Source organism: Bos indicus x Bos taurus, chromosome 15 (assembly GCF_003369695.1).
Source record: "Bos indicus x Bos taurus breed Angus x Brahman F1 hybrid chromosome 15, Bos_hybrid_MaternalHap_v2.0, whole genome shotgun sequence".
In the NCBI taxonomy this organism is placed as follows: domain Eukaryota; kingdom Metazoa; phylum Chordata; class Mammalia; order Artiodactyla; family Bovidae; genus Bos; species Bos indicus x Bos taurus.
This window is the reverse complement of record NC_040090.1, coordinates 48,657,109-48,683,483: the sequence shown is the minus strand read 5'-3', so window position 1 is coordinate 48,683,483 and position 26,375 is coordinate 48,657,109. Positions and strand designations below refer to the sequence as shown.

The following is a 26,375-nucleotide window of genomic DNA, read 5'->3' as shown; positions in this document are numbered from 1 at the left end:
TGGTTATCCACTGTAAATACAGCAGTTCCACCATAGTTTTGTGAAGGAGACACATAAGTATTCTCCCCAAATGAGAGATCAGGAAATTGAGGCCAGTTGGGGTTATGGCACATGTCCAAGAAAAGAGGTGATTGCTGACAGAACCAGGACTGACATCTAGGGCCCTGGCCGTATTCTTCATTTTCCTGGCGTGTCTTGGGACGGCCACACCTCTGTTCACATGTATCTTGGAGACCGCATGGTAAAATTTGTGACAGAGGTCCCAGAGGTGTCTGTGCCCACGCTGTGGAAGCACTGACTGAGGAGCAGGGCAGAGAACCAGCATTGTGGAGAAGGGGAGAGCACCAGAAAGGGGGGTAAATATCTGGAAATTCGTAAATACTGTCATTGCTTCAGAAAGCCACAGGACATACTGGGGCCAGCAGCTGCTGGTAAAAGTTGATGGAAAAATCCCTTTACCTTTGTTTTCTCTGTGACCCAGACAGGAAGCTTGCTAGCTCTTGGACTCCCCTTTTAATTAGGATGCTATGGCCGTGCGCCCACCCATTCTCGGTCATCTCGCTGTTCTTTTGATCAGAGGACGGTGCTGTGCAGATGAAGGCACAGGGAGCCTATGGCTCTTCTATCATGCATGTGCTTTTGGGGGCTTCCCCAAGTCATCCCGGCTGCTAGAGACTAAGTCTACTCTTTCCTAGATCATTAAGTCCAGCAATAAAGTCCACAGCTTTGGGAAGAGGGACCAGGCCATTCGGAGGAACCCCAATGTTCCAGTGGTGGTGAGGGGCTGGCTGCACAAGCAGGTGAGGAGACTGAGGAGGGAGGGTGGCAGGGAGGTAGTTCTTGCTGATTTCCTTCCTTCCCCTGACCCCTGGGAGCTGGGAATGGGCCCATAATAAGGTTTTTGTTTCTGAGTCTGTCCGAGGCCAGATTCTACCAATCGTGCTAAGTGATTTGCTCTTCCTGTTTGTAAGTGGACCGTCTACTCAATGGTGCAGTTTCCTTCCCCAAACCCACTTAACCGCTTTGGTTCTTGGTACTATTGGCTGTCCTGGGACTCGGACCCGAGTGTGGGTGGATCAGCCTGCATCCAGCTTTATTGCCATAATCCTCTGCCAACACTTGCCTTCCTGATGTTAAAGAGCCTTTGTTATCATTTGCCTGAAAAATCCCATGTCTTCCTTTTCTCCTGTCTTGCACACATATCTAGCTTCCTAACACCTCAGATTTCAAATCAGCCAAACTCAACTCACTGTCTCCTCAGCCCCTACCTGTCTTTTCCCCCAGCCTGCTTTTCCTGGGTTGTGGTGGTGCCATCCTTCTCCCAGGCACTTGGTTTAGGAACCTCAGCACCATCACCAGCTTCTCCTGCTCCCACGTCTGTTCAGTCCAGAAACCCTGTCAGCTCTGTGTCCCCCGACAGTCCATCCTTCACCTCTGTCTTTACCACCAGTTATTCTGCCTCTGGTCCTCTGGCCTTGGATAGGCTGTGAGGTCCTAGGGTCAGAGAACATGTTCCTTCTGTCTTCTTCCTTCCCTTTTTGCCATCCATCCATCCATCCATTCCCCCACTAACCCACCAAATGCCTGCCATGTTCTAAGTGTTCTCACTGCAACGACAAAGGGATGGGTAACGTGTGGTTCCTGCACTTGAAGACCTCCTGTCATAGTCTGCAGGGAACACCTCTCATGTGTCATGTCATCACCCAGCACGGACTCCCGCATAGCATATTATCCAGATAAACACAAATTCTGAGAGCAGTGATGTTTATTTTTACTCAAGGCTTTATGGCAAGACAGAGGTGGGCGTTAACTTGTACAACACACAGAAGAAATTCCTAAAATGTCCCCTTGAAATCCCTCTCCCCTAGTTCTGTTCCCCACGGCAGCTCCCACAGCTCCCCAGCCTCTTCTGACCAATACTCCCCTGGGCACCATCCTCTTTTAATGAGACCCTCTTCCCTCACAGCTCTGTTCTCATTCTCTTTTCTTACCTGGGTCACCCTCTGACTTTTTCCATTTGCATCCCTGTCCCTGTTAAACAAAAGGCTCCTTTGAAATGTGGGGTGAGACAGAAGGGATTATAGATAATCCTTCTCCCCAGCAGACACCCCCTTGCCCAGGCCCCTGGGCCCCTGGGCTGTGCTGTAGCTGTAAGGTCTGTGTAGATGCTCTGGACACCCAGTAGAGAAAGTGTCACTGTCCTTGTGGGAGTCCTGAAAGGCTTCCTGGAGGAAGTGACATTTGAAGCAGATATATAAAGGTGGAGAAGAGCTTTTCAAACAAAGCAAATATCGCATGCCAAGGCTTTAGAGGTCACCTAGTTAATGCAGAAGATAAAACCAAGAAATACAGGAGCTTAGCAAGTTTTTAACACTTAAGTAAATGGAGGATGGATAAAAATTTTTTAAAATTTAAGCCTGTCAAAAAGTTTTGCAGAAGGAAGACAATTTGAATAGCTAAAAGTGGCTCTGGAATTTTCCTAGGTTTGGGAGAAAAGTGACCCTAAAACTATTTTCCTACCCTCACTCACTCACTCACTTCAGCCGCTCAGTCGTGTCCTCCTCTTTGCGACCCCATGAATTGCAGCACGCCAGGCCTCCCTGTCCATCACCAACTGCTGGAGTTCACCCAAACTCATGTGCATCGAGTCAGTGATGCCATCCAGCCATCTCATCCTCTGTCGTCCCCTTCTCCTCCTGCCCCCAATCCCTCCCAGCATCAGAGTCTTTTCCAATGAGTCAACTCTTCACATGAGGTGGCCAAAGTACTGGAGTTTCAGCTTTTAGCATCAGTCCTTCCAAAGAACACCCAGGGCTGATCTCCTTTAGAATGGACTGGTTGGATCTCCTTGCAGTCCAAGGGACTCTCAAGAGTCTTCTCCAACACCACAGTTCAAAAGCATCAATTCTTCAGCACTCAGCTTTCTTCACAGTCCAACTCTCACATCCATTCATGACCACTGGAAAAACCATAGGCTTGACTAGACGGACCTTTTTTGGCAAAATAATGTCTCTGCTTTTGAATATGCTATCTAGGTTGGTCATAACTTTCCTTCGGAGCAATCATCTTTTAATTTCATGGCTGCAGTCACCATCTGCAGTGATTTTGGAGGCCCCCAAAATAAAGTCTGACCCTAGCCATATTTAAAAAATTTTCATAGTCACCTAAAAATTTTTTTTAAAATAAATGGAATGATTTACATTTTAGATGAGTAGAGGCAGAGTCTTGTTATGAGATAGTTTAGTTCAAGAAAATCCAGGTCTTTTTCTGTTGAACGGAAGGAAAACACAGCATAACCAGTCCCTTACGGTAGATAACTTAGTCAAATGAGAATTTTGCCTCACTGATTAATAAGCTAACTTAAATTCTTTGTCACATACTATGTAAATCAATTTTCTTTCTTTTTTTGATTTTTATCGGAGTACAGTTGATGTAGAATGTTGTGTTAGTTTCAGGTGTACAGCAGAGTGAACCAGTTATACATATATCCGCTCTTTTGTTTTAAGTTCTTTTCCATATAGGCCATTACAGAGTACTGAGTAGAGTTCCCTGTGCTGTGCTAAATCAATTTTCTAATCACTACAAATGAAGACATTTTACAGCATATTGAATGAATGAATGAAGGAATACATAACTTTTTGTTAAAAGCTGATTTCTTACTGGAAGAACTGTTTTTGAATTCTTGTCTTCCTTTCTAACAGTAGGATGCTTATGATATATTAGACTGTTTGCAGGAAACAGAACTTCCTGGGGATAAACCGTCACTGGATTTAAATTTTAATGTCCTATTCAAAGAAAGGCTATGCAATAAAAATTTATTAATTTATGGAAAGAAAGCGTGAATATGGGCAAATCTTGGTTCCAGAATCAGGTTGTACATAACTAAGGAGGGGGAGCAGTATGCTCAGATATTGCCCTGATTAGTTTTCTTTGCTTTGCAGGACAGTTCCGGGATGAGGCTGTGGAAAAGGAGGTGGTTTGTGCTTGCTGATTATTGCTTGTTTTACTATAAAGGTGAGCTGAGGTTCAGGCCACCCAGGGCTCTTTGTGCCCGAGGGGGTGGTGAGAGGATACAAAAGTTGGTCTTCTCAAATCCAGTGTTTGGACCAGTGGCCCGAGCTAATTAATAACCTGTTAACCTGCCAAAGTGTTCACTTTTACATATGTGGATGGTTGGTGACTTCATTTTTATCAGTCCCAGCACCGGAAGTGCCATTTGTCGAGTTAAAAATAATAGAATCTGGTTTGCCTTCTATTAGGGTCTTAAGATCTGGAGTTTTTCCAGCTTCTGCCCCACTTGGGGCATAGGCACACCTTTGATGCAATCTGGAGGGAAAAGAAGTATAGGTGAAGCATTGTATTTTGTAACCTATTATCTGGATTTATGCCCTGTTATTGGATGGGCAGCTGGTGAATAAAATTGGCCGTATGAATATTTGTGAAGCCCTAGTACATAGAGTTAAGGGCTGTGAAAAGGTGAGAGGAAAGTAAGGCTCAAAATATGGAGGAAGAGATAGCCTAATTATAAGACAAGACTAGGCTGTGACAGGTGCTTTGGAAGGCATCCAAAGTGCTTAAGCAGTGCAAGGGGAGCAAGAAGTTAATTCCATCGTAGATAACTTGGGCAGGCTCCTTAGAAGAGATAGGGTATGAGTTGAGCTTTTTAGGATGGGTAGAGCTTTGCCCATGTTTTGGGGAAGATGGGCATTCATGCAGAAGAAGCAGCTTGACTTAAGTTCTAGAAGCAGAGGAAGGTGGAATGATAGGCCTTCAAGGCTAGAGCGAGTCTTGCATGCAGCACACACTAGGGGATAAGGCTCAGGAGATGGCTAAGGGCCAAAATGCAAAAGGGCTGTGACTCCACACAGAGGAAGTCGGGTTTCCTTCTGTATCCAGTGAACAGTCAGTAAGTACCTTGTGTGGGAGAGCAGAGGGACCAGCTTGTCATTAGGAAGTTACCTCTGGTAACAAAGATGGTTTGGGGGAGGAAGAGAATAGATGTAGAAAGTATGATATTTCCCACCGGCTCTAACTTTGCCCATGAGGAGTGTACCACCCAGAATCCCTTCCCCACCCTTCACAGAACTTTAAATAGCACCTTCCGAAGCCTTCTTCCCTTCCCCAGGCTGTGTGCCGCTCTGGGCTCTTTTCCCACAGTGCGTGGTATGCGCTGTATTTCAGGAGTTAGCAGGTGGGACTGAACATGTTTACCTGTGTGCCCCCATCCTCAGGGACAGGGCACTGTCTGACTCACCCGTGTAGTCCCAGCACCAGCACAGTGGTCCCCAGAGCACCTGAATGGATGACCCATGATCGCAGTCATCCTGGGAGAGAGAAGAAGCACTGAACTAGGGTTGTGGGATGGGCCATCCTAAGGAGGGTGCCACAGGAGGTTATCCTGATGTGTTCTTCCATTCAAAGACAGCCGAGAAGAAGTGGTCCTTGGGAGCATCCCTCTGCCCAGCTACGTGATCTCACCGGTGGCCCCTGAGGATCGCATAAGTCGCAAGTATTCCTTTAAGGTACTGTCTCTCTCCTTTAGCGCAGCAGTGCCATCCTAGGAAATGTTGTTGTTTAGTCACTGAATCGCGTCCAACTCGTTTGTTAGCCCATGGGCTGTAGCCTGCCAGGCTCCGCTGTCCATGGGACTTTCCAGGTAAGAATACTGGAGTGGGTTGTCATTTCTCTCCAGGGGATCTTCCTGACCTAGGGGTTGAACCTGCGTCTCCTGCTTTGGTAGGTGGCTTCTTTACCATTGCGCCACCTGGAAAGCCCCTAAGATGCATTGTGTTCCCAGAAATGGCTTCACAGAAGCAGTTGTTTTTGTTGGGACTGGGAGGGGAAAGAAATTAAGAAGTTGAGTGTTTCAGACTCATGTTAATAAAATTATAAATTCTTTAAGCAAGAATAATATCCCATCACAGGTGCTTTCATTTGTGTCAGAGCTTTTGAGTCCCTCAGCCTTGCTTAAGTATTTAGACCTCTCTTTTCCTGTCACTGCTGTATTTCTGCGACAGGGTCTCCTGCTTTCTTAACCACTGTCGCTGTCCCCAGTGTCTCCAGAGTTGCTGTGGGTTGAAGATCCTGGATCCTCCTTTGCTTCATTGCATGCTGTGGTATCGCCTTATTCCTGTAAAACCTTTTGTGACTGAGAACTACTGTTATCCGCATTACCTCATTTGATGCTTGTGGGGAGCCTGGGGGGTTAGTATGATTAGCTTCGTTTTATAGATTAGGAGAATGAGGATTGGGGAGCTGAAGAAGCTTACCACAGTCCCAGAGCTGGAAGACAATGGAGGCAGACCTCCGCCCTGGGCTCTGTGCCCTTTCACGTGCAGTGCAGGGAGGGAAGACGATTTTTCTCTCTTCCTCTCTGCTTTTCTCCCACATCTTACTCTGGTCATCTGCACACCCATTGCAGGAGGCAGGAGATGGTTTCAATGAATGGTGATTGTTATTTTAGTACTAGTGATCTATTAAATAGTTCAGAGCCTCTCCTGCTCATTGTTGGCTCTGAAAACATTTTGTTCCCTGGGTTTCAGACTAGTCTTTTGCAGCCGAACGCCTTCCTTAGAAAACCTTCCTTTCTAGGATTGAGTGTTGCTACTGAGCAAACAATTGGGATGACGCTGTTATATATGATTTGGGGCGGGGGGGGCAGCATTTGGAATATCTTCAAAGTAACAGATTATAATAACTATATATATTTCATCTTAACACTTCATTGGGAGGTGTGAAAAATAGATTTGAGGAAAACATCTTTTATGTGCTGTCACATTCTGTCCTTTTTAAAAGAAATAAGACTTCACCAAGTGTGTTCCCTAAATATTTTGTCTGGGAGACAGAAGGCATGCCCATTTTTGGGGCTGATTGGGGTCTTCAGGGTCTGAGAGGAAAGAAAAGCCACTACCAGCAACACTGGTGATGTTCAGCTGGTTCTCCAGAGAGGACTGGTTTCCAGAGTGTGGAAGAGGTCCCTTCTCTTTGGGTTGCAGTGTCATTCTTTCAGGGACCTGACGGTGGGCCTGGGGCAGCTCAGAGTCCACGTTCGTGGGCTACCGAGGAGTGTGCAGTGTTTTATGTCCTGGGCCTATGCTTGCCTCTGATGTCATTTCTCAGTTTCCAGAACTGCAGTTCTCTGACTGTTGCTAGGACACCCTGCCTGAGATTGTTCAGAGCATCTGCAGTGGCAGATAGGCAGACCCTAGAGGGTTATGTGTTCCTCTCTCGTTTGTCTTCTCTAACTGCACTCCTAGCCTGGCAGCCCCAGGCATTGAGCTGGATGCGCCCTGCGGCTCCGCTGGGTCTGCGGGATGAGCAGCAGGGCTCTCCGCACCGCTAGGTCTGCGGGACGAGCCAGCAAGGCTATCCGCACCACTGGGTCTGCGGGACGAGCCAGCAGGACTCTCCGTGGCCTTTAGGTGCCATTGCTCCCCCACCTCCCCCTCCCCGCCACCAGCAGGCCTCGTGCCCTGCTGGCTCATCTGGGGCATCTCCCCGCAGAGTGCCTACTGGAGGCACAGCCTCCCTTGGCCTGCTGGTCACCTCTGAGCAAGCTTGGCCCCTCAGATCCAGGGTCTGGGGCAAAAACCATCCCCACGCAGCCAGTGGGGGAAAGCGTCTTTACTGCTTCCCTTTGAGCTGTTCTCCTTCCCTCAAGACTAAGGCCTGAGGCCCACAGACCCGTAAGTGTCAGTAGGTAAATAACATCTTTCTTTTTTAAACTTCTTCACGGGTAAATCATGTCTTTCCTATTTTAATGCATAACATCTCTTTTGATTGAGAAAGCAGACAACAGTCGGTATTGACAGCACCCATGCCTTTGATCACCAATAGAAACCAGAGATGTTTTCATATCACATTATAGTTGTTGTAGATATCTCGAAATACTGTTTATGCTCTTCACCACTTCGAAATTACAATAATTATTACATGTGCTATTAGACTTGTTATGTGATACATTATTAAGGAAGCACCTGTATCACTATATTGCAACATTTAAAAATATTTTGGTAACTATATTTTAATATAGTGTATTTCCTTTATCTTATTTGTGCACTAAAATACCTTCTAGGAAGAGTTCATAGAATTCACCAAGTCATCAAAAAGATGCCAGAAAAAAGGTTAAGATTCTCTGCTTTAGATTCTGGCTGAAGGCCAGCCAAAAGTCATGGTGTTTTACTTATGTATACTCAGCAAACTTCTATTGTGCTCTGTTGTTCTACTTGGCAGGATATAGATGCTAGGGATACAGCAGTGAAAAGACACAGTCCTTGCCTTTGTCTGCACGAGCCTAGGGATTAACAGGATAAGAAAAGAACAGGAAGGAGCTGCTCTCTTTCCCCCTTTCAATGTTGTGCTTTCTCTATCTCTGAGATCCATCTCTCCCCTACCACTGTCACTATTCTGTCTGGCCTGCCATCACCCCCCACCCCGTGGTAACTAACTTACTAGGCACTGGAATGATGCCTGCCATCACCCCCCCACCCCGTGGTAACTAACTTACTAGGCACCGAAATGATGCCTGCCATCACCCCCCACCCCGTGGTAACTAACTTACTAGGCACCGGAATGATGCCTGGCACGTAGTGAGCACTCAGTGAGTGTTGGCCATCATTGCTTCAGCCCTCGAGCTCCTCTGTAGCTTTCAGCCCGTCCTCCACACTGTTCCTCAGTTACACGTCTGTTCAAGAATGCTCCCACCATATACCCTTCTGTGGCTGCCCATTGCCTTCAGGATAGAGCCCAGTTTTGGTTTAGAAGGTCTGGCTTATCTCTCCAGCCACGTTTTAGCACACCTTCTTCATATGCCTTTCCTCCATTTCTTGCCCATAGGCCTTTGCTTGAGCTTCAGTCACAACCTCGAATGCCCTTTCTGAACTCTTACTTGTCTTTTAGGCATCTGTTCAGGGCCTACCTTCTCCAGGAAGCCTCCCCTAAGTCCTCTGGGCGGGTTTGGTACTTCTATTTGAACATCCACAGCTCTGGCATCACTGCCCCATAAATGGTTGATTACCCATCCAGAGCTTTCTCCAGGGAAACTAGCCATCAGCTAGTTTTGCCAGGGTAGACGGGGCTGGTCGTGTTCTTTAAACAGATCACATGGAGCTGTCATTTGTGTAGGAGTTGTGGTCAGTGACACACCTTATACTTCCCAAGTTAAGGTTGGTTCAGCTTGTGTCTCATGTTTAGTCCTCTATAAGTCAGTGATAGTTCAATGAATCCCACTAACTTACTCAAGTGGATACCTGCCCCAGAACCCCCTGTGGCTGGGCAGAAAGTCTGGGAAGCGGGTGTCAAAGATCTTATGGGTCATTGTCCAAGGGAGCTTTTCTAAGAATTTCTGCCAGTTCACGGTAAAACATGCATAAGCCCCTTCTAGTTCTCTTCTTATTGCCACATCTCCACCTTGCTGAAAAGGAGGGATCCTTCCTACAACAGTGAGTGAGTCCTTATCATGCAAGAAAGGAAATCAGATTTGCTCTGGCCACTGTAGGAACCCTTAGTTGCAAGCCAGGTTTGCCTGGACTCCCTTGGCACTGGGTGGATGGATTTAGATCTGTGAGTGTCACAAGCAGACTTGTATTTAATATCATTTTTGGACATGGTTGTTAGTGTGAGAGGAGAAGTGAATGCTTATAGTTCATGTCTGAGGTTTCATCCATGACCACTGGTGATCTCAGAAACATGTCATTTTCTAGACATGTTTCCACTTCTCTCATTTTGCTTTCTCTGACTGATCCTTGCATGGTATCTGCCTGTTATTGTAGATCTGGGTTATTAGATCAGCGAGCTATATCAGACTCATTTCTGGATAGACCCTGGGAGACATGTCTGGAATGTCTGGATAGACATTCCTAGGTGAGTGTCTAGAATCCTGGCTCCAGCTTTTCAGTCAATCAAAAAAATATTTATTGGGCACCTACTGTGTGCCAGGCACTGTTCCTGGGGATACAGTAGTGAACAAAATAGACAGAATCCCTGCTCTCATCAAGTTTATATTCTGCAAGGAAGAGAGAGATGATAAACAAGAGTGTAATAAGTGCTGTGAGAATCTGTGACTAGGCTTGGAAATCCAGGAAAGTCACTTCTCAGAGCTTTACTTGCCATATCTATAAAAGGGATTCTGAATGTTCCTACATTTCAAGGCTATTGGGATTAAAATGAGATAAAGGCACGGAGGTACCCAGAAGATATATAGAAGGCGCTCCGTAAATCTTTCTCTTTCCGCATCATCTTGGTCTGTGGATTTGGTGAGCTTTTTCCTTGCAAATTTAAAAGACCCTGCTTATCAGAGCCCAAAGGGGAAAACTAGTGTTACCTCTTCATGGTCCATCCCAGTTGCTTTTCAGGGGTCGTTCCTGGTACCTATAGAACATATGAGAGCACCTGGAGGCTTCCTGACACATAGTAGGTATGCCAGGGTCCTCAGTCAGGTGTTAGACTGCTTGGTCAGACTTTGTCGTACCTCTTTGGAGAGCCAGAAGAGCAGCTTCCTTGATGGGCACATATCACATTTCATGCCAAGCAGGGAAGTGCAGTAAATATCTGCACCAAGCTATCTGCTATTGAGCAGATGTTTTGAATCAATTCCAGTCATCAGGTGCTTCAGAAGAACTGAGACAGGGATTCCCAAGAGTCTGCTTCTTTGGAATGAGGTGTTTTGTTGTTGTTGTTGTTTTTTTTTTTTTAATTTTAAAAATCTTTCTCACATAAGCCTTGAATTGACTGTGTACCCTTCCATAAGTGGGAGTAAGATAAGCAGGAAACAGGTACAGCTGCAGGGCTTTCGCTGCGGGGAGCAGACACAGCTGTTGCTGGGCCTGTCTGTGTCAAGGAACGGGAACCCAGCCTTTTTTTTCCATCTGTGGAAATCAGCTGGGTGGTGCGTGGGCTTTCAGTCTGAAAGTGGGGAGAACTGGCCTGGGGCATCTCTTGGTTTTTGCTCCTGGAAATGAAACGCACACTAACCTCTCTGACCTGGGTCTCCATCTTCTGTCTCCAGGCTGTGCACACCGGGATGCGGGCTCTCATCTATAATAGCTCTCAGGCCGAGCAGTCCGGCATGAGGACCTACTACTTCAGCGCCGACACCCAGGAGGACATGAATGCTTGGGTCCGGGCCATGAACCAGGCTGCGCAGGTGCTGTCTCGATCATCACTGAAGAGGTCAGTCCCCGTGGAGGGTCCCTGCCAGAGTGCTGCCTGTGTGGGAGGGGGACCCAGATTCCACCGTCCACTCACTCCTGTTAAGCATTGCCCTCTCTTGGAATTTTAAATGGTGACTTCTTCCTGGAGGAGAATGCTTACAAAGCCAACACATACTGCCGGCAGAGCTGAGAGGTCCCCTGGGAATTATCGAGGCCACTGGCCTCATTAAGCAGAGAAATGGGAAGGACTGGAAGGGTGAAATGACCGAAAAGGCTGGGATGCCCGGCCTTAGAACCTGGTCGTGTGTTTCTCAGTCTTTCTCTTGTGTGCGGCTGAAAGGACAACCTTGGGGCAACGTCTGTGGAGGAGGGAGAGGACATGCAGGAAAGATCTTGAAACTGGAAATGCATCACCGACGGCCCACCACCTTGCTGTTGGGAGCTGATGTGGGCACTGTCTTTCAGCTGCCTCTTCTCTCAAGTGGGCCAACCAGGGTACCATCAGGGATCTGGAGGCTCCTGAGTCTGTTGACTGTGGGTGATTCCCTGAGAGCATGCGGACAAGGAACATGAGTGGTCAGTTGCTTGGAGAAGGTTGGGTAGCCCTGGAAAAGTCGGGGTGCCTTTAGCCAGTCCTCACCTGACATGAACCCCCTTCTTCGCTGGACATCTTGCTCTGTTTGGAGGCCTCTTTGACAAAGGTCTCTTAGGCCTTGTAAGAGTAGTGTCCTCCAGCAACCTGAAGACCGGATTCTCAGTGATTGCAAATGAGTGGTTTTATTTTGTCCACCTTTTCCAACTCAATTTTTTGCGATTTGGGGTATTAGTGGTACTCCCTAGCTTCATATTCTCTTTCCTGAGACTAACAGGTCTTCGGTATAATTAGTAGCCTCCCTCAAGAGGCAAGGTAGGGGTCAGGTTCTGCTCTTGGAGTTTCCGTAGCGCCTAAGTTGAGCGTTTGTTGTGCCGGGTTTTTTCTGTCTACTTTTCAGTATTCTAGGCTTCAAGGGGCTATCGTCTTTGAATCTTCTGCACACCTGACACATAGTAAGCTCTCAAATATCTATCGAGTGAGTAAGTGAGAAACTGAAAGAATGAATGAATATGTTGGAAGGACAAGAACAAAGACTGTCCTGGCAGTTATCCCGTGGGCCCTGCATCAGCGGCTCTTGCCTATAGGCATTCAGTCAGGTTTGCCTCTCTTCCTAGCAGAGTCATCCAGCCTGAATTTTTCTGTTGTGTGCGTGATAATGAATCGAAAGTCTGTGCCATTAGCCTGCAGGCAGTCTGCTCAGTGACAGTGGCACTTCCACCTTCACCCCAGGAGAAGGCAATGGGCAGGTTCGACACGACTTACTCCTAGTGCACAGTCTGGTCCCGGAAGCTCACTGTTCCCTTGTCTTTGTTGTTCATCAAAAACTATTTATTTGGGTTGTGCTGAGTCTTAGTTGCGGCGCATGGAATCTTTAGTTGCTGCATGTGAATCCCTAGTTGCATCAAACCTGGGTCGCCTGCATTGGGAATGTGGAGTTTCAGCCACTGGACCACCAGGGAAGTCTTCCTCCATGCGACACACACGCAATAAGAAAAATATCCTTAGTCACCTTCCCAGTGTTACCTCTGTTACCAGGTTACCAGGGATCTCTTTAAACTATTTTCTGTTCATTTATGTGCATATATGCTCTTGTAGAAATATAGAGGGGTTTTTTGTGCTTTTTTAATACCATGAATAATATTGATCTTGAAAGTCGTTCTGTATGAGTGTATATGGGCTGACTTTATTTTTGACTGTTGTATGGTATTTCATAATGTTAATGTACCATAGTGTAGTTAAGCATGTGCCCCATGTTGGGTAGTTCATTTTGTGCTCCCTTTTTCAGCACAGTTGTGTAATGAAAAGCTTTGTACAAGCCTCTGCACGTGTGAGGCTTTCAGATTGTTGGGTCAATATACAGTGCTCTTAAATTGTAACCAATACGGCCAAACTGTCCTTTAAAGTAAGTTGTATTAATATGTTCCACTAGTGAGAGTGCTCATTTCTCCACATCTTTGCAAACCGTTGATATTATCAGTCTTTTGCTTTTGCTGAGCTGCTGTGTAGATAAGTGGTATCTGTTTATTTTAATGTGTGTTTTCATGGTGGTGGGGATCTTTTATATTTATTGGTCACTTGTATTCCTCTGCAGTGAATTGCTGGTACCTATTCTCTGCATTTCCTAGTGAGTTCCTTGCTTTTCTTCGATGCTTCCTTTCCTCCACGTGTTAAAATCGGCCCAGTTGGGACTGCTGCTTGACCTCTTGCAGGGGTTGGTTGTAGGCTCTCAGTTGTGTTATTTAAGAGAATCTGCTTTCCCCCTCTTTTCAAAGTCAGGATACTGTTTGTCAGTCTGTAACATTCTGGCATTTTCTGTGTTCTCTTGGATTCCTCAGAGATGGTCTGAGAGGTTTCTAGAGCCCATCTTTGAGTTCCCTTCGGGCCCTGGGGTTCTGACAGCTGGACTTTTCCCATCTTCCTTGCCATCTTGGTCTTCCATCTCTCTGAACCAAGGTTGTTCTCTTATTCATGGTGAGGTCACTCACCTTGATGAAGATATGGAAATAAATTCAGAAGTTGAAGAATTCAACTTTATTTGTGGTGTGGTCATCTTCCCAAGCAGAGATATCTCTTATTATTATTATTTTTTTAAGTTCTCCCCTCCTTTATTTTAATTCTTAGAAAATAGAAAGTTTTGTTTTATTTTGCTTTGCTTTAAGTAAACAAATCTCCGTTCTTTCTAGACTTTACCGTTTGCGGTCATTCGCGTGGGCCCATTCCACTGGGTTTGTGCTTGATGCATTTCTCATAATGGGAGCTCTGAATGCTCCCTGTGCTGTTACACTGGTTTGTTTCCACCAGCAATGTCAGACAGGTTCATTCCTGTGGCCCAGCTTTGCCCAGTTGTCTTGTGCCTGACTTGGGCACTTGGGCACTCAAAGATAACTTGAGAATGAGATCAGGCTTAACAGGAAAATGTGCTGTGATTGATAAGTGATGTCTGCCTGAACTGTTTAGGATGAATTTGCTAGCTAAGGTTAGGGTTTTTTTCTTTTTTTTTTACTTTTTCCTACAAGAGGATTTTGTAATTAACTCTCAGATTTTGCTTTCAGAGAGGCTCCTTCCCTTCTCCACTGGGCTGCCTTACAGATCTCAGGCCATTTTATTATCTCTGGCTTTTTTCTGAACTTTTAAAATGTGTTCTTGCTATGCTCATAATAAACTCTTGAAATCCCATGGTCATCTTTGCCCAAGGTTTCTTCCCTGTTTAAAGAAACATAAACAAAACTTGTTCTACCCTCTGACTCAGTAAAACCAGAGTAGCATTTCCTCTTAATTTTCTGAGAGATGAAACTGTCAGCCAAGGGAATTCAGACTTATTAAATGTTCTATTTTTCTGAATAAGATGTTCAAACATTTAGTTAGTGAGACGTATTCATCATGTAAGACTACATCTTGCCTCTCCTCCACGTTGGTGATCTGCTCTGGAAACCTCCAGCTCTGTTCCGTGGGCGGTCCCAACAGTAGCTTTTCCTTCTTTCCCTCCTTGATTCTCACCCAAATGGTTCTATTCTTATTCACATAGGCAGATTCTTTCTTTATGAATGTGGTACGGTAGGGCTTCTTATTACAGGTAACAAAATGCAAATTTATCTTAAAAGGGGAGGAGTTTATTGATCCATGGCACTGAAAAGTTCAGGATAACTACAGCTTTAGAAAACAGCTGTGGTCAAGGCTCAGACAGTATCATTGCACATCATCTCTCTCCCCACTGGGCTGGATTCATTCCTGAACTCCGTGTAGAGGTCCCTGGCAGATCTGGGGTCTGGTGGCTAGATGGCTGCAGTAGCCCCAGACTTAGGTCATTTGAGTTAAGTCCAGTAGGAAAGAACCAGAGTCTTACCCAAAAGCTCTGAGATCTCTTCTGATCAGACCGGCTTAGGTCACAGTGATTCCCCAAGTCACCTACCATGGTCCGGGAGTGCACGTGCTGACTGACACAGGCCTGAGATACATGCTTCACTTCTAGAACCTGACTGTAGGGACTGAGAGTGAGGTAGGGGTGCATTCCTAAGCGACGTTAGGGCTGTGGACAGAGGAAGGGGAAATGACTTGATGGGATGTGATAAATGATGTGCAAGCAACCAGTATCCAAGCCACTTCCTACTATATCGATTTCTTTTGCCTTAAGTACTGTCTCCTCCTAGGGTTTAGTCTCTGCAGTCGGACAGGCCAGAGTTTAAACGCAGCTCTGCTGCTACTTTCTAGCTGCGTCACTTGTGCAATTTAGGTATGCTTTTTAAACAAATTTTTCTAGCTCATCAAATTTTTGTAAAAATGAAATGAATGTGTAAAGTGCTTACTTCTCATGTTGCCTAAGACATAGCTGATACTCCATATCCAATATGCTAGCTCCCATAGGTTTTAACGCATCATTCTTTTTTTGCACCTGTCCAGTTTCATTGTTAATCCTCTGAATTACACGACGATGAATCTCCTGTGGGCACATCATACTCTCCTCCTCTCCAGGATGTGCCCATCCCTTAGCAGTGTGAGCTGTGGTTCAGCAACGCAGGCTTCCTGCAGGACCGTCCCTCAGCCTGCCCCTCACTGTCCCCTCCTCCAGCCTCTTCCTACATTGTTCCTCTAACCCCAGAGGGAGCTGAGCACCCTTGCTGTGCTTCCTTCCGTTGTCCTCTTGTTCCCTACAGGCTTCAGGGTCTCTTGATGGACAAGCATTCTTGAGCCCCCACCCCTTCTCCGTCAGGGACACTGAGCACTATGGCCAGAGCCCACCCTCTCCCTCCTTCTGTCCATGATTTCTTCTCCCTCATTTCCATGTTCTTCCACTTGCCAGATTTTGGATTCTGTTTTTTTATTCTCTACAGCCTCCTTGAAATCTGTCTTCCAAGTTCCTCCGTTGAACTGCCTTTTTTCCCCCTCTTATCTAAGGATGTCTTGTCCTCTCCAAGAAGCTAAAGTACTAAGCAAGGAGGGCAGCTTATTGTTACAGTTCACAGAACTGACAAGCAGCTCAGATAGGAGGGCCTATCGGAAGGCAACTGACCTCTTTGTTTTCAGCTTCCCAACCTCTCTGGTCTCTACAAAGCTATGTGGTCTCAGTGTTACTATAGTCCTATCATGGAACTGAGAGAGCTTATAGTCCAGTCACTGTTAGAATAAAATCCAATCTCCTTAGTATGGCTTTTGATCCCTGGCTGGGTCTGTTCCCTGTAAGTCCTCTAGGCCTTGCCCATCTGCTCCCCTGGCCCTCACCCTTACTAGGACCACTCAGCACATCCTTCAGGGCCTAGCTTACTTGTATTTCTTTCTTCTTTGACTCTCAGTATGTTAGATGCTTCTGCTTATAGCACTGTGTCGTTCCTCATGCAGAGAACTTTCATGCTAAAGTTATGTTGGCCTGCTTTCTCTTTGTCACCCCCGCTAGACTGTAAGTTCCTTAGAAGTGAGAATGGTGCCTGGCACATAGTCAGTTAAAGGACGGTGCATGGATGTTTGGCTGGCTGGACAGGTGAGTGGTTAGGTCGATGAATGAAACTTCTCCCTGAGAGATGTTCAAATAGGGATTTGGGGTGTCTGAGAGCAGGCTGAGCACTGTTGTGGGACTGGTTGTGGGGATCAGCAGACTGATCTGCTCAGAAGTGGCCCACACGTTTCTGGCTCTCTCCACTCTATTCAGAGAATGGAATCTTTGGCCTTTCAGACCCTGACCACTTTGGTTAAAGTGTGACAGAACAATGCCTGAGGTTGGACAAGCTCCTTGGACCCTTGACAGAAGTAACTTATAGACATGCTTTCAACCCCAGTACAGGGCTAAGGAGTTGGATCAGATGGAATTTGAGTCCTGCTTATTTCACTGGTTGAGCTTCCCTGGTAGCTCAGACAGTAAAGAATCCACCTGCAATGTGCGAGACCGGGTTCAATCTTTGGGTTGTGGAGATCCCCTGGAGAAGGGAACGGCTATCCATTCCAGTATTCTTGCCTGGAGAATTCCATGGACAGAGGAACCTGGCAGGCTACAGTCCATGGGGTCACAAAGAGTCGGACACAACTGAGCAACTTTCATGTCACTGGTTGCATGATCAGGGCAAGTTGCTTTACCACTCTGAGCTTCGTGTTCATTACCTATAATAAAAGAATAATATTTCTAGCTTGGTGTGATGATAAGAGATAATATTTAAAGTCCTTTCGCTCAGGGTTTTACAATTAGTAAGTGCTCCCCATAATCCCTATCCTTCAGTAGAGACAATATATTTTCAGTAAGCTGGTGCTCATGTGAGTGCCCTCAGCCTCTCTGGGCTTGACAGTCCTGACCTTGCAAGATTGCTCTAGGGGTTAGAGATGGTCTGTGCTGGGTTCCTGGCACACAGTAGGACCCAGCATAAAACAGCCAAACATTGGCCACAAAAAATGAGTGACCCAGACTGGAACTGCCATAGACAGACTGAAAGTGAGTGAGCTCGGTGTGTGCCAGAACTCCAGACTGGCTCAGGTCGGGCTGTGGTAATTGAGCGTTACTCACCCAGGTAGAGGAAGAGGAAAGGATTCTCCAGGCAGGAGTGAACAAAGTGAGGAGAGCTGGCGGCCATTGTACATCTTTCCTTTCTCCTTTGTCTGGTTTGTCAGGTCCTTAAAACTTCACGAGGGACTTTGCCAGTCGCCACTGCTGAGAGGAGTGATGGCCTGAGCTTGGCAGTGTGGTGTTTCATTTGTCCTTCAGCCTCACTCTTCTCTGGGGGAGGACAGACCCACCTATTGTTTATTTACGGCAGAGCCTGAAAGGTAGCCAGCTATCTTCTCCCATCCCAGGGGAACTGCCCTAGTTAAGTCTGGGAAAAGAAGAAACCAACTTCTGTCTCCATTTTTCTCCAGACGTTTCTGTCATCAAATTTAGGAACTAATTCAAGTGAGCCAGCCTGCCTGTGGGCTTCCTAGAGACTCTGGACCCATTTGCTTCAGCCTTTTATACAAGGCTGTGGACTGCACAGGGTGGGTTTCAGCTTTTGAGCCCACTGTCCTCCTGAGCTTTGGGGTCAGTGCTCAGGACTTGGCATCTGTTGACACTGGCTGAGCTGGTTTTCCAGGACAGAATTTTTTTTTTCCCCAAACTTTAAACTTTTTTATTTTGTATTGGGTAGAGCTGATTAACATTGTTGTGATAATTTCAGGTGAACAGTGCAGGGACTCAGCCATACATATACACGAATCTATTCTCCCCAAACTCCCTCCCATCCAGGCTGCCACATAACACTGAGCAGAGTTCCCTGTGCTATTCAGTAGCTGGACAGGAACATCTGCCACCTGATGTTGAGACAAACACTCCAAGGATGTCAGTGGCCTGACCCTTGTTCCTGGGCTGTTAGTTTGGTCATTTAGGTATGGTGAGCAGGGAGGGATCCTCCAGTGGGACTGTGACAGATGGGCTGTGTCTGCCAACAGGACTGAAGTCCAGCTAAGTCCCTACAAGCTGTGTGTGGTTCCTTTTCTCGCTCAGGTCTTCACATGAGATTTCCGGTGTATGTGAAGTATCTGTGTAACATTAAGAAAGAAGTAAATATTATTCCTTATTTCCTGGTGAAATAAAGGGTTTGGAAGCAGAATAAAATAATAGTGTCAACTGCTTGGTATGATCTGTTAACTTCTGAGTTCTTGTGAAGGACAGGAATAAGATAGAAGTATCCTCAGCCTGAGATTTGTGCTCTTCCCACTTGCAGGGGAAAGCAAGGATTTTCTCTAAGCAGACATAAAATGTTGCTGTCACGTGCTGAAAATGGCCGGGGCAGGGCTCAGCCCCTTGTATCAGGGATTATGTTTGGTTGCCTGTGATAGAACAACTCAACTTAGAGCCGTGTAATCAAATTGGGTTTTAGTTTTCTCACTAACAGGAATGCACAGTTAGTTAGTTCTGACTCATATAGTAGCTCCATGATGCTGTCAGGGACCTGGGCTCTTTCTCACTTTCTACCCAGGTTTTGATAGGTGGCTTTCATCTGCATTTTTGTCACCTTGCATTCCAGTCTAGGTTCTAGGCGGGAATAAGGGAAAGGTTAGTCAAGCCAGGTAAGTGTTCTTTCTTTTAAAGGCTTTTCTGGGAGACCCATCCAACAATTTCTGCATACATCTTATTGGCCAGATTTATGTTATATGATCATCCCCAGCTCCAAGGGAGGTTAGGAAATGTGAGTTTTTTGTTGGGTACATTGCTGCTTTGAAAAAATGGGGGCAAGGAAGGAAAATATGTTGGAAGCTAGTACATTTATATTTGATGATGGCTTCCCTGGTGGCTCAGACAGTAAAGAATCTGCCTGCAAAGTGGGAGATCTGAGTTCGATCCCTGGGTCAGGAAGATCCCCTGGAGAAGAAATGGCATCCCACTCCAGTATTCCCGCCTGGAGAATGCCGTTCCATGGATGGAGGAGCCTGGCAGGATGCATTCCATGGGGTCACAGAGAGTCAGACATGACTGAGCAACTAACACACGCACTTTAGGTGCCAGACCCAGCGTAGTGCTCTTTCTGTGCATCGTCTCCTTTATTCCTCGTAAGAACCCAAGGAGGTAGGGGTTGTTGTCCCCATTTTGCAGATGAGGAACCTGAGACCAGAGAGGTCAGGGAGTTGCCCAAGGTCACTCAGCTGCTATGGGCTGGAGCCAGCTGTTGAATCCAGGTCTGCCTGGCACTAATCCTACGCAGTCTGGGTTAGTCATGCTTGGAAAGTGACACATGTGGCCACAGTGATCACCAAATGTCAGGAATTCCTTGTGTTTTTAAATAGCCAGCGACACCAGGTACTCGCATCAGCAGTAACGACCTGCACAGGGAGGGCTGTTGTCGTCTTAGCTGAACATCAATGCCGTGCATGGCCCCTTCTCTGAATGACACGGCCACTGACAGCCGAGGGGTACGTCCTTCTTTCCCCACCACTGTGCTAAATTGAGCACTGCAGATGTATTGTGTGACAGGTCTCCTGATTTGAGAGGTCATGTGTTACATTGCAGGGAATTCAAAGAGACAGGGAGAAGACCAAAAAACACTTTTGCCTTAAATCCTGTAACTTAGTAAGTTAAATGTTTAAGTCAGGTAAGGTGGGGGAGTCGGGAACCTTCCCTTCACTTTTTTTACCTGTAGCCATAGACTGACTATTTTGGACACAAAGGCACATATCTTCTCTTGGGTAAGGCCCAACAGCTGTGGAAACAGGAGCTGTTGTTCATAACCCCAAGTCTTAGGGCCGGGTGGCAAGCAGACTCCCATTCTTTTAGGCACCCTATTAGGGTTTGTTTTGCAGTAAATGCTGGTGTCAATCTGAGAAAAAAGTTTATCTGAGAAAAAAGTTTTATCTTTCTCAGTTAACTTTATTTTTAGGACATATTAGCATGTGTTGGGATGTATACAATCATATATATACACAGACAGTAAGGATTAAGATTTATAGTTATAAGTTAACTCCAAGGTTAGAAAAGACTGGCAAACTCCATGATTTGGGATCGCTCAAGAGAACAGCATTAAATGTGGTTACTGTGATTAAATCAGGCTTTAGGGTTGTCTGGCTCTGGTAGCAGAGGCTATTTTCTATACTATATCCCTAAGTGCTCGCCTCAGTGGGAATGTATAGGTTCTCAGTAAAGACATGGAGGTTGAAAGAAAAATCCTCATTACAGTTGGTTGGGCTAAGATATTGTATCCATAACCCCTGGGTTCTGAAGTTGAAGAAATCCTCTCCTTTTTAATTTAAAATTTATTTTATTGAAATAGTTGATTTACAATGTGTTAATTTCTGCTGTATAGGAAAGTTATTCAGTTTTATATATGTATACACACACACACATATATATACATGCATATATATACACACACATATATATACATATTCTTTTTCATAATCTTTTCAATTATGGTTTATCAGAGGTTTCTGTATATAATTCCCTATGCTATTCAGTAGGACCTCATTGTTTATCCATTCTATATGTAATAGTGTAATAGTTTGCATCTGTTAATCCCAAACTCCCAATCCATCACACCCTTCCCTCCTGCCACTCCCCACCCCCACAACCGTAAATCTGTTCTGTGTCTGTGGGTCTGTTTCATAGACAGATTCATTTGTGTCATATTTTAGATTCCACATGTAAGTGATATCATGTGGTGTTCATCTTTCTCTTTTTGAATTACTTCACTTGTATGATTATCTCTAGGTCCATCCATGTTATTGCAAATGGCATTATTTCATTCTTTTTAATGGCTGAGTAATATTGCATTGTGTATGTGTACTACATCTTTATGCATTCGTCTGTCAGTTGAAGAAACCCTCTTTTCCCTTCAATCAGTGTCTTCCATTTCAGTGCATATTTGTTTCACTGCATATTTGTTTGCAGTGTTTCACTTTCACAGTGAAAGCATATTTCTTTCACTTTTATGACAAGGTGTGAAAAGAAAGAGAAAGTTAAAATTTATGAAGTGTACTTTGTAGAACAGAGTTGTCCCTTTAAAAACTTCCAGTAAGAATTACTTTTTCTGAAAATTCCCTGGCTGTCCAAAGGATAGGACTCCATGCTTTACTGCTCAAGGCTCGGGTTCAATCCTTGGTCAGGGAACTAAGATCCCACAAAGCCACATGGCACAGCCAAAAAAGAAAAAAATTACTTTTTCTTAAAAGTGTGGGCCCTTGAATATTTCACGTGTTTCTTCTACTAGAGGTTATAGACCCACCATACTTTAGGAATGGAAAGGTTCTTAAAAGTCACCATCTAAATATGTCAATATAAAATGATGTAATAGGACTCCTTCTACTGTGAGTAACAGAGCCCAAACTCAGACTAGCTTAAGTGAGAAACATTTATTAATGTACAACCAAAAAGTCCAAGGATATATCTGGTTTGCTGCTGCTGCTGCTAAGTCGCTTCAGTCGTGTCCGACTCTGTGCGACCCCATAGACGGCAGCCCACCAGGCTCTGCCGTCCCTGGGATTCTCCAGGCAAGAACACTGGAGTGGGTTGCCATTTCCTTCTCCAATGCATGAAAGTGAAAAGTGAAAGTGAAGTCACTCAGTCGTGTCTGACTCTTTGCGACCCCATGGACTGCAGCCTACCAGGCTCCTCCATCTATGGGATTTTCCAGGCAAGAGTACTGGAGTGGGGTGCCATTGCCTTCTCCGATATCTGGTTTAGGTATGGCTAAATCTAGGAGTTCAGGACAAGTCTTTAAGATTCTATTTCTCTCCATCTGCTTTCATTCTCAGATGTGTGTGTGTGCCTAAGTCGCTTCGGTTGTGTCTGACTCTGCTTCCCTGTGGACTGTAGCCTTCCAGGCTCCTCTGTTTGTGGGATTCTCCAGGCAAGAATACTGGAGTGGCTTGCCATGCGCTCTTCCACCAGGATCTTCCTGATCCAGGGATCGAACTCATGTCTCTTACATCTCCTGCATTGGCAGGCACGCTTTACCACTAGCACCACCTGGGAAGCCTCATTCTCAGACAGCTGTTTCCTATGTAGTTGCAGCAGCTCAAGACCAGCTCCAACCAAAGTCCCAGAACTAGCTCTGAATGGCCTGGATTGGGTGACCTGTCAGCCTGTGAGCCAGTCACTGAGACTTGGAGCCTCAGGTTGAAAGGGACCGGTAGAGTCAGCAGGACCTAAACTACAGGTACTGAGAGTGGGATAGGATGATCCCCAAGTGAAATTCAAACTGTGTTAGCAGAAGGGGTGGGAGATGGGGAAAGATGTCTCCCAGTGATGGATAGAGGAAGTCCAAAGAAGCTTTTTTTTCCCCCCAAAAGCTTTGGGCTTTCATGGAAAAGTAATGAGTACATGGGCTTCCCAAGTGGTGCAGTGTTAAAGAATCTGCCTACCAATTGTAGGAGATGTGGGTTCAATCTTTGGGTTGGGAAGATCATCTGGGGTGGAAATAGCAACCCACTCCAGTATTCTTGCCTGGAAAATTCCATGGACAGAGGAGCCTGGTGGTCTACAGTCCATGGGGTCACAGAACATCAAACATGACTGAGCACACACGGCACACAGGAGTAGTGCACAGACATGAGATATGAGATTGCTTTTCTCAGCTTCCATACCTGTGTTAAGGCTGACAGGCCAGCACACATGAAGAAGTAGACCTGTGTTAGGGGTGGTATTTTCACTTTATATTGACATTTTAACCAGCTCCCTGACTGGATGGATTCTGCCTTGAATCTGTGCTGATTATTGGTAGTTGAAGCTCTGAGGTTGTTGCAAGGACACCTGAGGTCTGGCCATTGAGATGTAAATGCAGCAGCACCTCTGATGTTCATTCTTCTGTTGAACCCTCAGCCTTGGCCATTTCAAGAAATGATGGACGTCAAGGCCAGGACCTTTTTACCAAGGAGTATAAGTCAACTGGCTGCCTCTCCAAGGGTCCATGGTAATTTTTCTGGTCCTTTTGAGCTAGGCTGGAGTGTGTTCCCCTGCCTCCTCAGTCTAAATTCTGCTAAGCATATGGAGCTGCTGCTGTGTCCCCAGTACCAAGTAATGAGGATGCAGATACAACTTGGACTCAAGGAGTAGGGAGAGAGGCAGCTTCCAGTGGGAGATGGGCCATGAAAGAGGCTCTCTTCTCTATGCCCTGGAAGCTCTTTAGCCTCAGCGCACATCCTCACCTGTCACCGCTACCCCCTTCTCTATAGTTTCCAGGTCTGCATGTGTGTCAGATCATAGACAAACAGATGGAGAGGCTGTAGAGAGTGGTGGCCCCAGTCCTTGGACTCTGCATTCTGCCTGGAATTAAGCCCTGGTGCCTCTTTTTCCCAGCAGGATGGTCTTGGGCAAATCATTTATCTTTTCTGTGCCTCAGTTTCCTTATCTCTGAAATCTGACTAATGATGCTTCAGAAAATTGTTATGTCCATGTTCTTACATTCCTGTTTGAGCAGTTCCTTGACAAGATAGCTAAGTGGTCATATCGAGAGATTGCCGTGCTGACTCTTCACTCAACATCTTGGATGACTGTTAATTATGCTGCTCATTGTATTTTGGGCTATGCTAGATGCCAGCGGGGGAGACCCTGGACTCAGGAACTTTCTATCCAAGCTAACCTGCCCCAGACAGACAGGCCATTTATTTGTTCAGTAGTTTATAGAGCTGCTATTCTGTACCATCATTATGTGGAAGTTCTGGGCATATGATGACTGGCCAGCTGGGCCTCAGGCCTGAAGAAACTCGTAGTCTACTTGGGCACTAGTTGAGTAAACACGCAGTTATAGTCCAGTGTGATTAGTTTGACAGTGCAGTCAGCTAAGATCCTGATCTAGACTGGGACTGTGTGTAGGGTGGCTTCCTGGAGGAGGTGACATTTAAGCCAGATCCCAGAGGAGTAGAAGTTAGGCCAGCAGCATAAGGGAGTAGGCACGAAAGGGGCTCCAAGCAGAGGGAAGAGCCCATGCAAAGGCCTGGAGGTAATTGGAGTGTAAAGTGTGTTCTTTGGCAAGTCTTGGCTAGGGGTTCCAGTCTGGGCTGGACTGAACATGCTGTTGTCATTGCAGGGACACGGAGAAGGTGGAGCGGCAGGCGGTCCCCCAGGCCAACCACACAGAGTCCTGTCGAGAGTGTGGCCGTGTGGGACCCGGACATGCGAGGGATTGTCCTCACCGCAGCCACGAGGATTCTTTTGGATTCGAGAGGCGGGAGCAGGAGGAAGACCGGTACCGCTCCAGGGACCCACTGGAGGGCAAGCGGGACAGGAACAAGGCCAGGTCCCCATACTCACAAGTCGAAGAGGATGCCTTGTTCGTGGATTTACCCAGCGGCCCAAGAGGCCAGCAGGCTCAGCCCCAGCGGGCGGAGAGGAACGGAGTGCTGCCCGTCACGTCTGGCCCGGGAGAGCAGAATGGGACTGCTGGGTACCAGCGGGCCTTCCCTTCCAGGACCAACCCAGAGAAGCACAGCCAGAGGAAGAGTAGCCTGGCCCAAGTGGAGCAGTGGGCAAAGGCCCAGAAAGGGGACGGCAGGAGGTCAGTAACAGCTTCAGGATCACTGCTGCTAGTGAGCGTAATGACGTTGTAACAGTAGCTATCACTTCCCTAGCACAGGCTGGGTACAGGCTGGCCTTAAACTCTTTATCCCATTATCTTCATAAATCCCTGCAACAACCTTGCAAGGAAAGGTAAGAGCCTCAATTTATAAACAGAAACTGGGGCTTGGAGGAGTAGGGAACTTGCCTGTGGCACAAAGATTAGTGGCAAACACAGAGTTCAGAGTCTGTCCATGAGCCTGCCAAGCTCACTCGAGATTATATACAGAGTGGGGGTTCCCCATGCCCCAGGGAGCATGCCTTGAGACTGTCAGCTTATAGATAGTAATTGGTCTTCTCCTCTTACTTCGCTACTTCTCTGCATCTGGGATATAGTTGTAGCAATTAAGAGTAAATAGAGATCCCTTTTTAATTCCAGGCATAGGGAAGTGCTCAGGCACTGTTGACATTCGGCTTTATTATACCCATTTCTTCAAGAAGTGGTTTTAATTATTTAGAGGGAAGACATTGCTTGCTATTTGCAAAGCGCTGTCTGTATTTTATAATTTTAGATTCGTTAGGACACGTTTCTGAACGTGTAGCATTCAGGGTCACTCAGCTTTCCCAGTGTCCTTAGAAGCCACTGTGTGCTGTCTAAACTGTGAAGACAGCAGGTCCCTGTCACCATCCTAAGGCTTCTAAAACAAGCCTTGGACTGGAGACAAGACAGCAAAGTTGTGGTCCGTTCAGAAAGTCTGTGGAGAAAGCAATGGCACCCCACTCCAGTACTCTTGCCTCGAAAATCCCATGGACGGAGGAGCCTGGTAGGCTGCAGTCCATGGGGTCACTAGAGTCGGACACGACCGAGCGACTTCACTTTCACTTTTCACTTTCATGCATTGGAGAAGGAAATGGCAACCCACTCCAGTGTTCTTGCCTGGAGAATCCCAGGGACGGGGGAGCCTGGTGGGCTGCCATCTATGGGGTCGCACAGAGTCAGACACAACTGAAGCGACTTAGCAGCAGCAAAAAGTCTGTAATCTGATCCAGGTGGTCTGTTGTGGGGTTAAATGGTGAAGAACTCACAATGGAAACTCCCTGAGCAGTTGGTAGACCTTGTTGTGGGTCAGATGAGGACACTGTCCAGTTCCCTCCTGACACAGACCAGGTGTCAGTTCTGTTTGATCAGATTTTG

The 26,375-nt window shown here is 46.3% G+C and overlaps 1 protein-coding gene across 12 annotated transcripts in view; it reads left to right on the top strand.

Moving 5' to 3' along the window:
- Positions 1–26,375, top strand: part of PLEKHA7 (pleckstrin homology domain containing A7) — a 228,757-nt gene that overhangs the window by 152,938 nt on the left and 49,444 nt on the right. For all 12 annotated transcript variants that reach the window (XR_003514710.1, XM_027563388.1, XM_027563389.1 and 9 more), the window contains 5 exons: positions 696–800; positions 3,942–4,014; positions 5,422–5,522; positions 11,006–11,169; positions 24,714–25,181. Coding sequence is in view for 11 of the 12 variants with exons in the window: in XM_027563388.1 (XP_027419189.1) it covers positions 696–800; positions 3,942–4,014; positions 5,422–5,522; positions 11,006–11,169; positions 24,714–25,181 (911 nt within the window). In the remaining variant the exon portion in view is untranslated. The remainder of the gene's footprint in view (positions 1–695; positions 801–3,941; positions 4,015–5,421; positions 5,523–11,005; positions 11,170–24,713; positions 25,182–26,375) is intronic.